Source organism: Psammomys obesus, unplaced genomic scaffold, assembly GCF_907164565.1.
Source record: "Psammomys obesus unplaced genomic scaffold, mPsaObe1.curated_primary_1811, whole genome shotgun sequence".
NCBI classification, from domain to species: Eukaryota; Metazoa; Chordata; class Mammalia; order Rodentia; family Muridae; genus Psammomys; species Psammomys obesus.
The window spans coordinates 56587355-56606776 of record NW_026585895.1 but is presented as its reverse complement, the minus strand read 5'-3'; the positions used below and the strand labels follow the sequence as shown (position 1 = coordinate 56606776).

The 19422-nt window shown below is 46.2% G+C and overlaps 1 protein-coding gene and 1 non-coding gene across 2 annotated transcripts in view; one reads left to right on the top strand and one right to left on the bottom strand.

The window, feature by feature from the left end:
* Positions 1-19422, top strand: part of Cacna1b (calcium voltage-gated channel subunit alpha1 B) — a 159361-nt gene that overhangs the window by 72072 nt on the left and 67867 nt on the right. The window contains exons 16-20 of the mRNA XM_055599901.1: positions 663-780; positions 4215-4282; positions 6782-6888; positions 13158-13931; positions 14850-15067. Of these exons, the coding sequence (XP_055455876.1) occupies positions 663-780; positions 4215-4282; positions 6782-6888; positions 13158-13931; positions 14850-15067 (1285 nt within the window). The remainder of the gene's footprint in view (positions 1-662; positions 781-4214; positions 4283-6781; positions 6889-13157; positions 13932-14849; positions 15068-19422) is intronic.
* LOC129671829 (small nucleolar RNA SNORA64/SNORA10 family) lies at positions 18149-18280 on the bottom strand. The gene has a single exon (XR_008719417.1). It is a non-coding gene; the product is annotated as a small nucleolar RNA SNORA64/SNORA10 family (small nucleolar RNA).

The following is a 19422-nucleotide window of genomic DNA, read 5'->3' as shown; positions in this document are numbered from 1 at the left end:
CGAAGGCTGCGGGATTCAATGCACGGAAAAATAGACTCTCCTGAGAAAAACAGGATACCCGTACTACACAGGGTTCCAGATGGATTAGAAACTTATGTAAAAAGTCATACTTTAAAATGATCAAATAAATATCTGATCAGAATAAAGGATGGAAAGGAGGGCAGTGCAGGGAGAGAGCCCATGACCCTTGGGGCAAGTGAGTTCTTCAGGCTCCTAGACCAGAACTGTCAATGCTACTTAAATATGTTTAAAAAAATAAAAGTAGAGATGATGGTTTGCTGAAGGGCAAAAATTGCATTTAGTCTGTGAGGGTGAAACTATATGGCTAAAGATGGTTGGAACCTGGAGAGTCAAAGGCTGAGGTTCCATCATGTGGCTTTGAGCAGCTTGTTCCCTTCTCTGACTCTTGCTGTTCTCAGTGAAACACTAGTGTGGTCAGGGTGGCCCCAGATGGCTTCACCTTCCTGTGCCTGGACCATTTCCTGTTGCCTGGACTTTGGAATTCCTGTAATCTAAACATGTGTACATGGCCACACTGCCCAATGATGTATATAAGCCCTGATTCAAGTCTATGTTTGTGTGTACATGAACGTTTGTGCATGTGTGCTGTGTACCCTCGGGTGTGGTACTGATAGGCTCTATATTAATTTTTCTTCTTTTAGATCCTGACAGGAGAGGACTGGAATGCTGTGATGTATCATGGGATTGAGTCACAAGGTGGAGTCAGCAAAGGCATGTTTTCTTCCTTTTACTTCATCGTCCTAACGTTGTTTGGAAACTGTATCCTTCTTGGGGCTAAGTGCAGTAGTTTGTATTCAGATTCTTCCTGTGGCCATCTCATGGTGGTAAGGCATATGTAAAGATAAAATTCTAAAGAGTAGAGTACCCCAGAAGGGCTGGGGTATGCAAGCAGTTCCTCAGAATGTGGATGATGTACATCCCCAGGATGCCAGAGCACCGAGTGTGGAGGCACCGTATAGGGAAGGAGCATCTAGAAGTTGAGGCTACCAGGGGCTCAGGAAACACTTTGAGTAGCCTTGGAGTCCTTGCAAGAAGATATGGATATGGAATGGGTAGGGAAAGAGGCTTTCTACCCTGTTAAGTTTGAGTAAATTTTGGCACAGGACTTTTAAAAAACCTCCCCTGCTGGAAATAGAAATTTATAGAGCTTGACTCTGACCTTTGCTTCAGGCCAGAGAGAGGCAGGGGAGAGTGGGCTATCTACCCTCTGAACCAAGGCAGACCCAGCAGCAGCAGCCCAGGGAGAGCATGGGGAGAAAAATGGGGCCAAGAAGAATCCACATGACTTATGCCTGCCAGAGTGAGAGGTGGAAGAAACAGGTGTGAATGTGGTTTGAATGCAGGTGAGGCAGGAAATGCAGCCTCAGGAGGGTTAAGGTTAGTGGTTTTTTTGTGGAATGCAGCTGGGTATTTGGCCTTTGAGGGGTGGTGGGGGTCTCAGCCTTAACTAATAGCTCTGGTTTAGGGTCTGAGAATGTGTATTATAACAGATTCACAAGCAGAGTCTGATATGCTGGTCTAGGAATCTCATTTAGAGAAAGTGGTAGAAGATTGTGGAGCCCAGAAACACATTGTAAGATGGAGCCAAATATCTGTGAATTGTTGTACAGCTACCTCTGCAAAGGTGGTTCTTATACAGCTCTGGTTTCAGAGGGGGAAGGGAACTGCAGTGTTAGCTTCATGCTGGATCAAAGCCACTATACAATTTTCCACAGCAGTTAGGGTTCTCTAGAGTAACAGAATTTATAGAATGAAAAAAATATATGTACATATGTATATGTGTGTGTGTGTGTGTGTGTGTGTGTGTATGAGATTTATTAGGATGACTTACAGGCTGTGGTCTAGCTGGTCCAGCTAATCCAACAGTAGCTGTCTATGAGCAGGATGTTCAAGAACCTAGTAGTTATTTAGTCCATAAGGCTGGATGTCTCAGCTGGTCTTCAGTAGATGCTGGAATCCCAAAGAAGTAGGCTCCAATGCTAGTGAAGCAATGGACTTACTAACAAGAGAAGAGCAAGGAGGCAAAAAGCAAAAGCTTCCTTCTTCCATGTCTTTGTACAGGCTTCTAGCAGAAGGTATGGTCCAGATTAGAGGTTTTCCCAACTCAAATGATCTAGATTAAAGGTGTGTCTTCGTACCTCACAGATCAGGATTAGGAATGGATCTTCTTCTTTGAAATTAAGCAAAAATCCCTCATAGGCATGCCCTCTGTAATTGGGTTTTAGTTGATTCCAGGTGTAGTAAAGGTGACAACCAAGAATTGCCATCACAACAGTTAAACACTGACACTTAGGCCAGGCCTATCAGCTACCAAGTGTCTCTCTTCATGTTTAATTAGGGGGGTTTCTGATGAGCTTGTATTTCCCTCTGGCAGGATACACAGACGATTGCTACCCTTAGCTCTGCTTTGGGCGTGGAAAAACCTCTGGGTGTATGTAGGAGGGTTAGTTCATAGGGTATATAGTGCTTAGAGATATCCTTTGTGGTGCTGCTGCAGCCCTAAGCAGGCTCGGCTGGAACAATGCCCTGAGCCATGAACCCCAGCCAGAAACTCTGGTTGTACAGAGGCTGGTTATGGCTGCACAGTTGTTGCTTGCCTGGTATAGACCAGGGCAATGGGGAGAATGGCACTGCCTGGCAACAGTGAGTCCCCAGACCTAGGGTGAAAGAGGCTGTAAGTACTGGGCCCTGAGGAAAGCCTTCTCCCAGGGGCTATGAAATAGGGTCTGCAACATTTTGGATTATCAGGGTAAAGGACATTTAATTAATTAATCAATTAATGCCAGGGCATGCACTGGCCAGTTTGCTAGCAGTACCAAGGTTAATTCCAAATTTTGAGACAACTCAGAAGAGTAACCTATATGAGAGGTAAACCTATATGAGAGGTGAGCAATAGCAGTGCATGCCATAATCAGTAATAGGTCTTTTCCCATGTGGGAAGAAACTTATGGGAATGGCAGTGACAGAATAACCAGGTTCTGCTGAGATCCAGGGACCTAGTTCAGGTAGCTCATCCTATTTTAGTGACTATTCTGTTGCATGGAGACACTGTGACCACAGCAACTCTTATGAAAGAAAGCATTTAATTGGGGCTGGCTTACAATTTCGAAGATTTAGTCCATTGCCATCATGGCATAATGACATGGCGGTGCTGCAGTGGCAGCATGTAGGCTAACAGGGTGCTAGAGAAGTAGCTAAGAGCCTACATCTGGTCTGAAGGCAGTAGGGAGAGGCTCCGGGCCTGGAGTAGGCTTCTGAAAACTCAAAGGCCACCCCCAGTAACACATTTTCTCTAACAAGGCCACACCTCCTAATCCTTTCAAATAGTGCCCCTCTCTGGTGACCAAACATTCAAATCTCTGAGCCTGTGAGGGCCATTCTCATTCAAACAGCCATATACACTGTGTAACTGTGGCTTCCTTGTCCCTAAAGGTGGTGGCAACACTTCACCATAGAGTTGCAGGGAGTCAGTTCAGGGTGGAGTGTAAGGTTGGGCACTCAGACCATTTGTGTAACACCCTCTCATTTCCAGTGTTACTCAGGGGATTGCATTAGGGAATTCAGAATGAAACAGAAAGTAAAAATAAGAGAACTTGCAAGACAGGGAGGAACTGGGGCCCAGAAAGTGCTGGTCATAGTTGGATTTGTCTGTTGGTTGGATAGGTTCAGTCAGAGCCCAAGAGGGGTGGGGCCTGTGAAGGCAGGTGTGCTTGTTTCAAGGCTTCTCCTGCACATGGTATCAGAGAAGAGCTGGGGATAAAGGAAGGCAGGGTGTATCCTCTGAAGGAGGTGAAGGCAAACTGATTAAACATGACCTTTAATCTTTGCTTCTACAGCATTATCCCCAGAGATTGTGGATGAGAAAAAATCTCTCTCACTCTCTTTCTCCCAGTCCCTCTCTCTCTTCCTATGTGTGTGTGTGTGTGTGTGTGTGTGTGTGTGTGTGTGTGTGTTAAGAGAAGGTTGAGCCATGAGAAACTGTAGAGGTGCAATTCAGCTGGTGAGAAAAGAGGATGTGGGGGAGGGGCTTGTACACCTGGGTACACCAGGCCCTAGAACAGGCTGATGGTTTCAGGGGAGAGAGGCTGGAGACTTGGTTATATGGACATTTCTGTCTTTCATGAGCAACCATAATGATAATATGAGACAGTGTGTAGAGCAGAGGGCTGCCTTCCTTAGCTGGACCCAACCAGACACCCTACTGAATGTTTTCCTTGCCATTGCTGTGGACAACCTTGCCAATGCCCAGGAGTTGACCAAGGTATGTAAAATGCCAGCTGCTGCCTGGAAGGGTTAGAAGGTCTGAGACTCAGTAAGCTCACTCTGGATGAAGTTATAGAGCCCTGAGGAAGACCAGCTTCGGGGTCAGGGTCCTTGTGACTTTTCTCCAGGGGAAGCTCATGAGCAGAGAGACATTAATCTGGGCTCTGGGCACATAGGATTGCCACAGAAGCAAGGAGGGACATGATCATAAAGGTACGTATATATGTGGACAGGCTCCCAGAGAAGCTGTGGCTTTGGGAGAAAGAAGGGCCATCAGGGTAGAGTATTGGCGCACAGGAGGTACATGCTAATAGGCCACCTATGTCACAGGAGTGCAGGCTCCTCATGCATGCTGAGATAGTAGCTATGTGATAAGAGCAAGACAAGATGTGTGAGTGAGCCCCAGGGAAAGGGCAGCAAGGGGACACCTATGGTGCTGCCCTCAGATGTTTGGCTTGGCTGGAACCAGAGGAGCAGTGGTGATTCTTTCTATGCATGTCTGCATCACAGCAGGATAGCGCCTGCTCTAGGCAGTGCCCAGCAGGGACAATTCAATATTCATTTCTTATATTCAAGCCCAGTGGGGGACATGATTATACACGGATCTCTCTCTCTGGTTTCCCTCTAGAAGCCACAACCCCCTATTTAGCAACCCTCAGTCCTGTGTCCTGCTACCTGCTGTGTAGCTAGGCTGCCTGCTGTTGGCCTTAAGCTTACATTTTGATTCAAGTTCTGGCTCCAGTATGAAGGCTGCTACCATGTACATCACAAATGTTCTATATGCATGCATGTACCATGTCGCCGTAAGGGGTGACATGCTGTGTGTTCACTGGTGCTCAGGTTGGCACCTGTGCACATCTCCCAAGTCTGACCTTAGCAAGTGTTTTGCTCATCCTGGGCCTGAGGGGGCAGGTTTAGATGCTTTGGAGAGAGCATAGCTATGCAGTATAGTGGCCATGAGCTTCCTTTGGCTTCCATTTAGCATGATGTCCTGGGCTTCTCTTTTGCTCTGATCTCTGGCTCCTGAGGATTCAGAAATGCTACCAGCTTGCTTGTTGTTGTCATCAGTATGGCCAGTGCTGAGTATTGCCATCCAGGTGTGGTCAGATTCCTGGCTGGGATCGTAGCTAGGGGAACTGATGTATTTCCAGAGCTGTCTTTGGTGTTAGTGTTTCTGAGAATATGTGAATTTGGAATACAAGCCATATTAACTCCTGTGAAGGAGTACACTTGAGTCCTAGCCTCTCCAAGTTCTCATGTGGGTGAGGAGGCAATGTCTTCAGGGACCTGCTTATATACACAACTCTCTACGGTGGATCCTATACAGAAATCCTCCTGCCTTGGGAATTGAGACCAATGGAGGCCTATCTCTCTGGCCACATGACACTGCCTCAATTAGGCAGGAGTTCTAGATGGGAAGGCCTATTCCATCCTTTGCCAACTAGCTTTCATTGCTGTGACAAAAAACTAGAGCAGGATAAATAGGTAGAAAATTTCATTTTGCCTTATGATTTCAGAGATTATCATCCATTGTTGCTGACTCTAATGTTCCTAGGCCTGTGGCAAAGTCAACATCAAGACAAAAAGTTATGGCAGGTCACAGTTGCTCTCTTAACAGTGGCTTTGTATTGAAATTATCTGGGCATTGACTGGCAGTTTAGTTTTTGTCATTTTTGTGTTCTTCAAGATGCAGGTGTATTTTAGGAGGGCTAGCTTTCAGGGGAGTTAACCTAGGTAGGTCTAGGCTTTGGGGTTTTAAGAAATCATGGGGGAGCCCAGTAGTTCAAATGGACAGCATGGAGGTCTTTCTTCTTGGGTCATGGACTCAGCAGTGGTACTGATCCAGAGTTTTAGAGCATAGCTTGTTGGTTTTGCATAGTGACATGGGGTCAAGTCCAGAGGGTTTGTCTCTTCCTAGGTAGGTAACTGCACACATACAGGTTCTATTGCAATGGCAAATAGCCATGTGTGGCTTCATGGGATCTGATTGGTTCAGGCAGAGAAACTCAAAGGTTGCATCTGGACCTAGTAGGAATAGGGAAGAGTTTGACCTTATTCCCAGCCTTGTGAGGTAGGCTACCTTTGTTTAAGTGGTTCAAGAGCTCCTAGAAAGATAGGGTGATGGAAAAAAAGACAGATTTTCTGTGATGAACCTGAGGTAAAAAGTAAAAATCTGGTAGTGGCTTTCTGGCTACAAAGCACAGATACAGGGTCATTAACTTGTGAACATGCTGGAGATGACACAAACTAGACAACACTGATGCAGGAAGTCCAGATACCAATGCTGCTGGCCACAGATTCAGGAGGGGAGGCATTGAAGAATGTTGAAGACAACTCATCCTGGGTCACAAGGGACTCTGTCCACCCAGGACGTGGATGTCTGCCCCGGTGTCTGGAGGGAAGAAGAGGATAGAGGCATTAGAGAGAAGAACTGATAGCCTCAGAGTGGCAGCCAGTCAATTTTTGACTTGGGAAGACAGTTTTGTTGTTCAAACAGGATGAAGAGGAGATGGAAGAAGCAGCCAATCAGAAGCTTGCTCTACAGAAGGCCAAAGAAGTTGCTGAAGTCAGCCCCATGTCTGCTGCCAATATCTCTATTGCTGCGTAAGGCTCCTGGGAGTGGGATAGTTGGGTGGCTTTGGGTAGCAGCAGAGCCCATGTCTTCCTCAGAACCTCTGCCCTGCCTAGGGCTGGCAAAGACATAGCTGTCCCCTCGAATCATCTTGAAAGGAGCCTGAGAAAAGGGCTTGGTTGAGCATAATTTGTGGTTTTCCCAGCCTGAAGGTAGACAGAGTGCGAGGGTGTGGCCTTCATGCTAGACAGGGTTACCTGGGTCTCTGATTTACAGGATGGTGTCTGGGTGGCCCTAGTGCTCCTATCTTGGCAAAGCCCTCAGGGTATTGAGGAGTCAGCATGTAGATCTTACACACAATTTTCCAGAGATGTACTTTGTAAGATAAAAGGTTCTAGTGGCATCCCAGCCACGTCCAAAAATGTCTCTGCAAGCACTTGGTAAGGCAGATCTCCTTTGTAGGAAGATCTGGTCTCCCTGCCATCCAGCTGGCTCTCATGTATAGGGAAGTTTATAGAGGGTTAGGGACTGTGGGGGAAGTTACTGTTTAGGAGTCAGGAAAGTTGGGCACATGGCCTGGCCATAGGTGACTCTCGGGAGAAGCTTATCTGCTAGCACTGAAGCTGCACTCACCCGCCACATACTTTTCATAGACTGGGCACATGGCTTTGACTCGGCCCCTTGTGGTGACTTATGCCTGTACTATTAAATTATGTGTTGGAATTGGTTGATTGTGGATATTGATGTAGTGATTGAGTGCATGTGTGTGTATGTGTGAACCCAAAGTGGTTCTGCTCCTTCCCAAAGGTCACCAGATAGTATTTTCAGAGGACTTGTCTCCAAGCCTGGCAGAAAACATTTGGCCTGGGGGGTTGTCAGCCGGAATGGCTGCAGCCCATAGGGACCAATGCTAAAAGCCAGTCAGGCTTAGGGCATGGCATTTGTTGTTTAGATGGCTCAGTGTTCTATCCTGTTGTTTCACTGTCTGGCCAGTTCAGTTGTTTAGTTGGCCAGTTTAATTCAATAACTTTATCCTAAGGTTGAATAGCCCTGGCAGGCATCCTTGCTCATTTCCTTTATGTGGGCTCTGTGAACTGGTGGTGGTCTTTTGTAGAGAGAATGGCAGGTAAGTGTTTGGCATAATCGGCTTCCTGCTTCATGTAGACCTGTGGTATGAAGTGATGTTCTTTTTTAGTACTTATTCTCTGCTGCTCCTAGAAAAGAGCAGCTCCTGCTGCCTTTAGGGCTTCCATTCCTGGAGGTGTTCTTGTCTAGACTGATGCCTAGAGAAGAGAGTTTAGAGTCCTTGGCACAGCCCAGAAGAAACTGCCTTAATGCTCCTTCCCTCACGGTCCCTGTTTAGAGACACTGTTGTAGATGTGGTGCATCCCCAAGAATGGGATGTGTACGGTTGTATGTTAATCATTCTGGTTTGAGTAGAGATTCTGGGGAGTCAGCCACCCTGGTGAGGCCTTTCCCATGTGCATGGTGCTGAGCGTGGGGGTGCTGCTGGTAGTTCTTGCCACTCATGATAAGACCTCTGGGGACCCAGGAACTGTATGTGAGTTCTCCCATGTGGTTTGCTGCCAGACTGGGAAGAATGTGGTTGTAATGAACCTCTTGTTTTGGCAGTTTTTCTTACAGCTGTGTCTTGTATCAGCATGGGGAGAAGCTCTCGGTGCTATGTGGCTGCTGAAGGACCTTCAGTATGTATGATGAGACCTTCTGTATTCTGTAGATGACAGATGATTCCAGAATTGCTGGGATGAGGTGTACTCCTGTAGCCCTGCAGAAGCTCCTCATGTTTCTAGAAGGAAGAGGCTACTAAGCCTCTTCCTGCTTCTCTCTGCAGCACATCATTCTTGCCTAGTCTTCTAGGCACACACAGAGAATCTCACTCAAGTCTTACATTGTCTCACATTGACAGTATCACATGTTCTTAAAACATTCACACATGCTTATAATCTCCCACTCACAATCTTACACACTCAAAATCTCACACTGCCAAGCCCTGTGTTCACACTCATGAGCTCATGAAATCATACTCCTAATCTTACACTCACAGCCACTCTCTCAGCAGCATTGTGATATGCTTACATGCCTGTTCACACTGGGGCTGTATGACGAAGAACTGTTTGAGTTTAGAGTGTGCAAAGATCTTGGCCTTTACAAGGGGGCACTGGAAATATTCCTGGATGTCCCCTGAAGCCATTGTAAAAGGAAAGGACTGTAAAGAGATTGTTGTTATCTCTGTTATTTTTGGGAAAACCTCTGGACATCACTTGGAAATGGCTACAATAGCCACATGGAATGTGTGTTGGTGACACAGCCTGATTGTTTCCTGTAGGGGTCTTTGTGTCCTGGAAGCCATAGGACTTGAGTCTGGGAACTGAGGGTCTGGGAGCAGAGAACAGCTACTTATGGGGGAGGTGTCGGGGGAGGTGGCGGGACATGGACAGCCTACAGGTTAGGGTATTCATCCAAGGCCTTCAGGTCAGGCTGCTGGGTCTCTGGGCATGCTGGAATTGCCATAACTCTTCCCAGACCACTCCTTCTTAGGGCAGTGTGGGCCAAGCTGTGGTGAGGGATGATCTCTGAGAGAACTGTGTCTTGTCTTCCAGCCATGTAGGATTTTCTGGTTCACTTTAGCCTCACTTTTTCTGCACATATGGAATTGGCTCTCAACTTCTCTTTAGTGCTGGTCTTGGCTAGTGCCTGTCTGGTGGATGCTTCTCTAGCCTTCTGCCAGATGTGCACTGTGGCCTGCACCTGCACTCATGTGGTACTCAAGTGTCACTTGTGTCTCAGAACGTTCTCTCTGGTTTTCTCACTCCTATTTATGTTTTGTTTCTTGCATGTGCAGTTTTGTAAAGCAAACTCGAGGTACTGTATCTCGCAGCTCATCTGTCTCCAGCGTAACCTCACCGTGAGTGGTTCTGCTATGATTCTCCATCTGTGGCTCCATAACTATGTGCATACACCCCCTCCACTCCTAACTGCTTTCCCTAAAGTCATTTGCTTCATGGGCAGTACCAGCCCAGCCTTCTGTGGGAATGGTGGGCATGTTCCCTGTTGTCCCCAAGCCCTACTCACAGGCCCAGATATTTCTGAGCTTGGCCCTCCTTTCCCTTCTGGTCTCTGTCCTTTCATCTGCTTGTCTGTGTGCAGTCACTCTAGTGCCTTGTATATATCTGTTTCTTGGATAGGGTGGAGCTCTGTGGACTCAGCTCTTCTGTGGTTCTTATGAGCCCTAGAACAGGGATGGCAGAAAGGGTTCTTGGGGACATTTCTTGGTTCCTCCTAATCCCTCCTTACTTTGGGGAGAATGTATCAGTTATTCTGAGGCAGCCCTTGTTTAGCAGGAACAAAGCTGCTATAGAATTTATAGGTCAGGAAATACTAAAAACCCCAGGGTAGGAACTGAGGGCCTAGGAGAGGAATGGGGACTGGGTTCTCACTGGAAAGAAAGTGAGGTAGGTAGCAGAATATACTGGGCTGGCTAGTTGGCCCGAGTAGCTCTTCCTGGGAGATGTGCTCTTGGCGCTTCCATTAAAGATAAGGCCAGGCATTGTAAGCAAGGGTCCCTTATTTTCCTCCTGGCTCCATCCAAGCTCCCAGGAGAAGTGCCACTGTCTTCTGCCAGTGGCTCCATGTGCTCAAGAAGGAATGTTTGTAGTTGGGCCCTCTGCATGGGTAGCCAAGGTACCCTCTGTGTCTTGTGCCTGCTTTGTGTGCCTCTTTGACCATAGCACAGGCAATCTGTCTTCTCTCAATCATGAGATGCTGCTGCATGTTGGACCCTGATGCCTGATAGGGGGAGAAAGCCTTCTGGGACTTCAGTGGTCCAAATGACAGAAGTATTACATACTGAGGATGCCTCAGTAGCAACAAATGACAGGCCAGCTTTGCCCAGAGACCTCACAGCAGGACCACAGACTCTTTAGATTTCTTTCTGAGCCTTGAGTAGTCCACAGTGCCTTGAGAGCCTCTCACCTTCCCAGTATGCTGTATAGCATCTATAAAGTGGGACCAGTACATCATGAGAGCAGTTCCTCCCCATTGGCTCTTTAGAGAGCCCTGTTAAATGTGGATTCTGCCTGAGGAGTGTTGCCAGCTATACAGCAATATAGATCAGTGAGCAGTTTGCCTTTCAAGAGAGGATTTTGAATTACTTGTGAAGTTGGTAAAGAGGAATAGAGTGAGATGTTTGTGCTAGCTGAAATGGGCAGAGGTTAAAGGGAAAAAAGCTTTAGAGAGTGCCAAGGACAGGAGAAGAATGGCTCAAATGTGAAGAATGAGATCCGGGGAATCTGTTCTGGGAGTAGCCCCACGGTTTGTGGGCCAATAAAAACAGTCTGGTGATAAAGGTCTCAGAGCAATGGGCTAGGGGCTATAGCAGCCAGAGGATGGTCCAACTAGTTGATATTTTATTCTATATTTTGAGAAACTTCTGTAAGCCCAGTGATGCCCTTCATCCCCATGGCAACCTGGCTCCTTTCTGTACTTAGGTGGTTCCTGAGAGAAAGTCATACCTGGGGCAAGGCTAGGGCTGAGTGAACCCATAGAGCTGGAGCTTCAGGCCTATTATCTTTATTGCCCATATCTCCCAACAGAGAACTGTGATACTGGCCCTAGCCCAAAGACTCATTTGAGTCAGCCACCTCTCTGCTGATTAGAGCACTCAGAATCCAGGTCTGGTCTTGGTATATTGGCCTGATTAATAGTACCAAAGTAGTGAGCAGACATCAACCCTCCCAGGATTCTTGAAGAAGGGCGCATATGTTTAGTCCCTCTTCCATTTTTTTTTGCCATGTACAAAGATGAGCCCTACCAGGGCCAAGGAAGCTCTATGGGTCTGTGGGCCTTCTTGGTGTAGTGATAGCATAGTTTGACACCTCAGCAAGGACAAGTAACAGCTGAGGGCCTTACCAGCAGATGCTTCTTGCTACCCTCTTAGCCTCAACTGAGCTCCCAGGGGAGGAGGTATAGATTCTGTTGTCTTTTGGCTTTCATTCTTACCCAGTACTAGCTCTTCACACTAGACAAAGGATAAGCTTTGCTATCCTTGCACTTTGACTGGTTCTATTCCAATTACTGTGTTGTTCCCTCGGGCACAGTTTGCACCTGTATTTTAAGGCAGATGGGGTCTGACTGAGAGCTCGTGTGTTCTTCAGGCAGCTATTCCCTTCTGTCCTGTATTCATGTGAACCTAACTCTACCAGTGACTAGCAAAGGACCCTGAGTAGGTCTTGTCCTCTTTCTAGGCTCAGTGTCCATTCTTATGAAATGGGCACAGGAGAAGCACCTGCCTTTGAGGTGCTTCCAAAAGCTCTTTGAGGTGGGTATGACATTGTTAGTGATACCACAGACAATGCCAAGTTTATCCAGAAGCCTCCAGAGATTGAAGGATGAGGCTGTAGCCTCAGGTGAGGTTTCTATTTGGCAGAGCTGGGGCTGGGGCCACCTTTTTTGAGTGATTTTATTCAGTAAAGAACCCAGAATGACAATGGCTCCCTGTTTCAGATGTGGGAACAGATGTCTGGGCCAATGACATTTGAATGAAGATGAGGCCCTTTATTGTAGAGTGAGGACTGGGTAGACTGCTCTCCTGGTGCTGGAGGATTTCAAGGGTGTGCATGGCTCTCTTCTCAGTGAAGTGAGAGGTTCCCCGCAGAGCCACAAGAGAAGAGAGCATTGGTGGCCGTGAAACAGGGTTTCCTCAGCTCCAGACCTGACTTCAGCTCCTGGTAATTGGTTGAGCCAAATAAATAATGGCTCTTTCCTAAGGGCTGCTGACTGCTTCAAAAATGCAGCAGGGATTCTATTTGCTCATGACAGAGCCACATGCTCCCTTGGAAGGTACCATGGGTAAGTGTCTCTAGAGAAATGTCCATTTGTCTAGCCCCTCCTGGGCTAGCTCCCAAGGGAGGAAGCAGGAGTGCCTCCCTCAGTTCTTTTCCATTTGCAACATGGTCTTCCCTTCCCATTTTGCCTTCCTGGCTAGCTGTCCATCTATCTGCCTTGAAATTCTGTTTACCTGCTCATGCTGGCACCTGGCATCCCCACAGCCTTCAGATTCTGGGCCATTGTCCTCCCGCTAGAGTGGCAGCTAGAGCCAGTCACCAGCCTGTTGCTGCTGTCAGTCTGCCTGTCCAGAAGGACACTGACAGGAAGAGTTGAACTGTGGCTCCCCTGGGTATTTCTCTCCTGTCCCTACATCTCTCCATCGCTTGTGTTCATCTACGGCTTCCCTGTGAGGCAGAGATAAGTGTAGGTGACACTCATGACAGTCTCCCCGCAGCAGGCAGCAGAATTCGGCCAAGGCGCGCTCCGTGTGGGAGCAGCGGGCCAGTCAGCTAAGGCTACAGAACCTGCGCGCCAGCTGTGAGGCTCTGTACAGTGAGATGGACCCTGAAGAGCGCCTGCGTTATGCCAGCACGCGCCATGTGAGGCCAGACATGAAGACACACATGGACCGACCCCTAGTGGTGGAGCCCGGTCGGGAAGGCTTGCGGGGCCCCTTTGGGAACAAGTCAAAGCCTGAGGGAACAGAGGCCACTGAAAGTGGGGATCCGCCACGCCGGCACCACCGGCACCGTGACAGGGACAAGACCTCAGCCACGGCTCCTGCTGGAGGCGAACAGGATAGGGCAGACTGTCCAAAGGTCGAAAGCACAGAGACCGGGCCCCGGGAGGAACGTGCACGCCCTCGTCGAAGTCGCAGCAAGGAGGCTGCAGGGGCTGATTTGCAAGCTCGCAGTGAGCGCAGCAGGCGTCACCACCGGCGAGGCTCTCCAGAGGAGGCCACTGAACGTGAGCCCCGGCGCCACCGTGTCCACCGGCATGCACAGGACTCAGGCAAGGAGGGCACTGCCCCGGTGCTTGGACCCAAGAACGAGCGACGCCCAAGACATCGAGGCCCCCGCACGGGCCCTCGTGAGACAGAAAACAATGAGGAGCCCACACGCAGGCACCGTGCAAGACATAAGACACTTGAGCCCCCAGAGAGAGAGGCTGCAGAGAAGGAGAGCAACAGGATGGAAGGGGATAAGGAAACCCGAAACCACCAGCCCAAGTAAGTAAGAGGCAGGGTATGGGGAGAGGAGGAGGGGGAGGGGCGTATTAGGACCCCTTATGCAAACAGGGAAAGGCTTACGGTGACACTGCCAGGCTGCTTCTGTTGGTACCACTACCACACCTCCTACACACGCTCCCAATTCTCCTCTTGGTAAATTCTTGTGGCAACCAGTGTGTACTCAGTGACACCTAGGGAGGGACAAAGGACTGAGTGAGAGTTTGGAGACCTTAGAGCTCACTGAACTGGGAAGAGCAGAAAACCTAGGAGAGGAATCAGGGAATATTGTAATGAAGGAGATGATGTTGGGAAGGGGAAAACAAGCAAAGGTGCTAGCTGAATTTATCATGAAGAAACAGATTGCTGAACCGCTTTTGGCTCTGCCTCTTCAGGAGACCTGGAAATCGGAGGTCGAGGCTGAAGCCATCATCTTTGTGCTTACCCACTGCCTCCCAGAAGTCAAATCAGGCACAGCGGGAGGCCACTGTTAGGAATCAATCTAGCTGAGAGAGTACTCTCTGTGTATAGAATTCTGTGTGTGTGTGGGGGGGCCCTTCCTAGGGTGTCACTGAGTACACACTGGTTGCCACAGGAATTTGCCAAGGGGAGACTTGGGAGTGCGTGTAGGCAATGTGGTAGTGGTACCAACAGAAGCAGGGAAATAGACTGCTCTGAATTGCTTCGTTTACCAAGGGGGTTTTGAGGCGCATGTAGACCATCATACCAACAATATGGTTGGTACAATGCTGGTTGCATTCAAAGCAGATGGGTCAGCTCCATACTTTCCCTTTAGATACTGTAAGTGTGTAGGGTGAGAGAAACCATCAAAACTGCTCAGGATTTACTTGCCTGGTATAAAGGATAGCCATAAGGAACTAAGTTTCACATGCAGCAGACTAATGAGCATTCTGGTTTCAGGGAACCTCACTGTGACCTGGAGGCCGTGACAGTCACAGGTGTGGGCCCTGTACACACGCTGCCCAGCACCTGTCTCCAGAAAGTGGAGGAACAGCCAGAGGATGCAGACAACCAGCGTAATGTCACCCGGATGGGCAGTCAGCCCTCAGACCCCAGCACCACTGTACAAGCCCCAGGGGCACTGACAGGCCCTCCCGAGGAGACCACTGTTCTTCCCAGTGAGTATCTCCCTGTGACCAGTGGCAGGCCCAGCTGCCCCAGTTCATGCTGCTCTTTATCACTGGTTGGGAATCCAGCTTGCTTCTCTGATTTTCTGCCAGTTGGCGAGAAAGTTCTTTGCTATCAGTATCTGTCCTTTGACAGCTCTTGGCTTTCTGTTGCCCCAGAGGCAGATCAATGTTAAATAACTTTGTCCTCCCCCCCACCCGCCTAAAAAATGTTTCCACGTTACTGTTTATTGTTACAGGGTTTGTGTCAGAGTGCTAGGAACACAGTGGAAGGTGGATAGATTAGCCAGAAAGACCATAAAATCTTCATCTTTTGTTGCTTCACAAAAGGTGGTAAGGGCTGGTACTGGGTGGGGGTGGGTAGGTGAGACAGAGCTGTCATCTACCTGCTTGCCCTAAGCCCTGCACCCTTGTCTGACTTGCTCCCTTTCTTCCCTTGTATGCTTCAATGTGTGTGGAACCTGAAAGGGTCATGCAGTAAGTGACAGATGTGGTCCCCACTAGGACAGGCATTAGAATGAGAACAAAACAAAACAAAAACATTCCAGGGAGAAGGCAGGGCCTGCAGAAGGCCAGGGAAGTGCTGTGCTCTGAAATAGGCCATATGAGATATACAACAACATTTGCAGTCAATCACATACTTTGAAAGACAGAACAGTGCAGGGTGGTGACGTTTAGCTGCTCAGCCACCAGTTTCTCTGAGCTTCCTCTGAGGAAAACTTGCTCTTGGCACAGTCTGCCTTCCCAGCCTACCCCTTCTTTCTCTTTAGAGTAGCCTGAGGCTTAGCCCAGGGACCCACTGGGACTTTGTTCACAATTGGCCTGTCCATGCTCGAAGCCATAGATGGTTTATCAGAATGTCACACACTTGGAATCATACATCATACACATTTTCAGGTTGGTTCAAAAAAAAGAAACAAACTATCATTATGCACTTAAGGCATTTTGGTGGCTTGGTAGTTCATGTCTTAACACATTAAGTAAGAACTCTCTGGAACTTTATCCATCCATCAACTGAAGGATGTTTCAGTTACTTTCAGTTTTGATACTTATGAACAGACACACATGCTCAGGCTTTATGTTGATGTATGCTTGTGAGCGCACACCTAGGTGTGATTGTGAAGCTGTGTGTAGTAGACTGTGTCTTCAGTGTTGCTGTGCTGCTTTGTTCTCATTAGTGATGAGTGAAGCTTGTTGCTTTACATCTTTTACTAGAATTTTGTGTTACCAATGGTTTGGACTTTAATTGTTCTAATGAAATTAGTAGGGATTGTTTAACTTTGCAACTGCCTAATGATATATGATTTTGAGTATTTTTTTAAAATTATGTTTACTTGATATCTGTGCATCTTTGGTAAGATTTTTATTCAAGTCTTTCACCTACTTTTAAATTGATACATATATATATCTTATTTGTATATGTATGTGTTTATATCTTTTTATTTTGTGTGTGTGTTTTACCTGCATGTTGGCTTTTGTATCATGTGCATGCCTGGTATCAGTAGAAACAGAAGAGAGAGAAACTGTGTACTGGAGAAACTACAGAAACTAGAGTTACAGATGCTTGTATACTGCCATTGGGCTTTTGGTTACTGAACTCAGGCCCTGTGAGAGAGCAGGAAATGCTCGTAGTCACTGAACTATCTCTTCAGTTTTTATAATTTTCACAGAGGTCTTTTATCAAATAAGTATTTTCTGCTAGTCTTTGACTTGGATTAGTTTCTTCCTAAGACAAGGTCTCGTGTATGGCTCTGATGTTGGCCTCTGTCCTTTGAGTGCTGAGATCATAAGCATTCACTAGCAGATGTGTGCTCTGCCTGGCCTTCTTGAGTATTCCTTTTTAGGCTTAATCTGATACCTGTAACTACTTCTGCTAGAAGAAGAAATCTAGGCTATTGAGTAAAAAAATTATATGTTCATTACTTATTCTATGTTTCTGAATCCTCAAATCAGGTGTTAGTTTTAATGTTGATTATGTTTGTTTTGTTTTTCCAAGTTTTAGGGTTCTTAATCTATCTGATTGCATTGGTTGATAATATCCAGGCTGTTGGGTACCCCTTCCTTGTTTGGCCAATACTGAGGTAAAGGTTCTGGCTTGCAACCTATGTATAAACTTACATTTATAGTATACATTAATTCCTATTTTAGCAATTTTTTTGACTGTCAAAAGTGTTAAAACTTGTTAACTCTTTTCAGAATTTATAGAGGTCATATTTTCTTTTAGATATGAAGATATATAGCAATGGATTTCATAGCTTGAACTGTATATGCAATGTTAAAATATACCTCAGTTAGTCATTATTTATTTGCAGACTTAGTTCATTTTATTTTTCTGGTATAAATATCCTATATGGTAGCCACTGGTGGAGCCTGGGTCCTGTGAATGGAGACTTTTATGTGGGTGATCACAAGATGGTCAGTGGGGAATTCCCACTGATAGAGAGACTCAGTGAATATTGTCTTTTTCCAGAGGTCAGGGGTCAAGTAGCTATAGGTTTTGGAGATGTCATTAAAGGTAGCGTTGGAGATGTTATCAAAGTGTCAGTGTATTTCCTAGCTTAGTAATTGTCAACCTATGGGTTGTGACCCCTTTGGGGTTGCATATCAGATATTTATGTTATATTTCCTAACAATAGCAAAATTACAGTATGAAGGAACAATGAACTAATTGTATGGTTGCGGGGCTCACTACAACATGAGGAACTGTATTAAGGAGTCTCAGCATTAGGACGGCTGAAAACCACTGCCCTAGATGTGTGTATTAGCCATCAATATCCGTCACTACCAGCAGCAGTTGCTTCTTGGACAGAGGAGCAGAAATGATGCTAGTGTGTTGAAGCAGAGATGACGCACACCCACAGAGCCACAGCGGCCTGTCACTTGGCCTGGGATAGCCACTCTTGTTTCACCAATTCCACCCAGGGAATAATGGAAAGCTTTGGCCAAGATGATGGCCCCCTGAATGACAGTGGCTACTTTCTTAGAGCATTTACCACCAAGACCAACAGGACCATTATAGTCCACAGTAGTGACAAAGGCTTGTGAAGAGAGTTACATGCAGTGGCTGGTGGTGCCTGTGGTGTTCCTCTAAGCAAGAGAGGCCACCCTGGGGCCACCTCAAGGCCCCTGAGGAACTCTTTCCTCTCTCACCAAATATGAAAGTCATATGGGTAAAACCTAGTATAATTATGCAAATAAGACAGTTATACTTATTTTGAAACGTGCTGTTAGATTCTATTAAATAATCTTTACTTAAGCTTTTGGCTAGGTACTTTGAAGTGAGGTGTGTACTGTGATATCATCATACCATGTTTAAGCATCATAAAGTTAGAATATTAATGTCATATAGTCACATCATACTCAACCTCAATACACCGTTCCTGAAAATCACATTTCAATTATGGCCATTTTTTAAAAAATTATATTTTATCTTCCTGGTATGGGGATCAAACCTAGGACCTTTTACATGTTAGGCAAAAAAAAAAAAAAAAAAAAATCTACCAATCCTTTTCCTTTAAAATAGTTAAAAAAAAAAAGAAAAAAAGAAAGAAACACACATATACACAAAATTATCATATTGCATGATAACTTATCCCCACAGATTTATAAAATATGAAAAGAAATTAAAACATTGACAAGTCACAAACTACCATGTTAGGGTATAAAATGTTTAACATAATTTTTGCCAAGCACTAGTTAAAATAGCTATTCATAAGGAATTGTTTTGGATACTTTCCTTCTTGAAATTTAGGGCACTTTTCAAAAACACCTATACATGATTCTGATAACTGCCAATGGAATTTGTTCCTTCCCAGCTGTAAATTTTTCTCTACAGCACTCTGTTAAAAACATTACATTATGTTTTGTTCTGGGTGGGTATATGCCCTTTTACATGAACATCAGGCAAGATAGCTAACAACACTGTAGTGACATTTTTCTGGACCGTTGGGCATTGTTGAGGAAGAGAATGTAGACTGGGGAATTTTTCTCAAATGACGAGCCAGTCTGTATAATGTACTTATCAGTTCATAAAAAGAATTGGAGTTGCTTCGTGCTGTGGTACAATCTTTAAATATTTGGTAGAATTTTGTAAAATCATCTTATGCATTTATGCATGTGTACACACCAAACAATATATTTAATCTAGGGTTTTTAACTTATGTAAACTTACACAAAGTATTGTCTTAAATTCTTTTCTTTCTCTTTCTCTACCTTCCTTCCTTCCTTCCTTCCTTCCTTCCTTCCTTCCTTCCTTCCTTCCTTCCTTCCTTCCTTCCTTCCTCTTTCTTTCTTTCTTTCTTTCTTTCTTTCTTTCTTTCTTTCTTTCTTTCTTTCTTTCTTTCTTT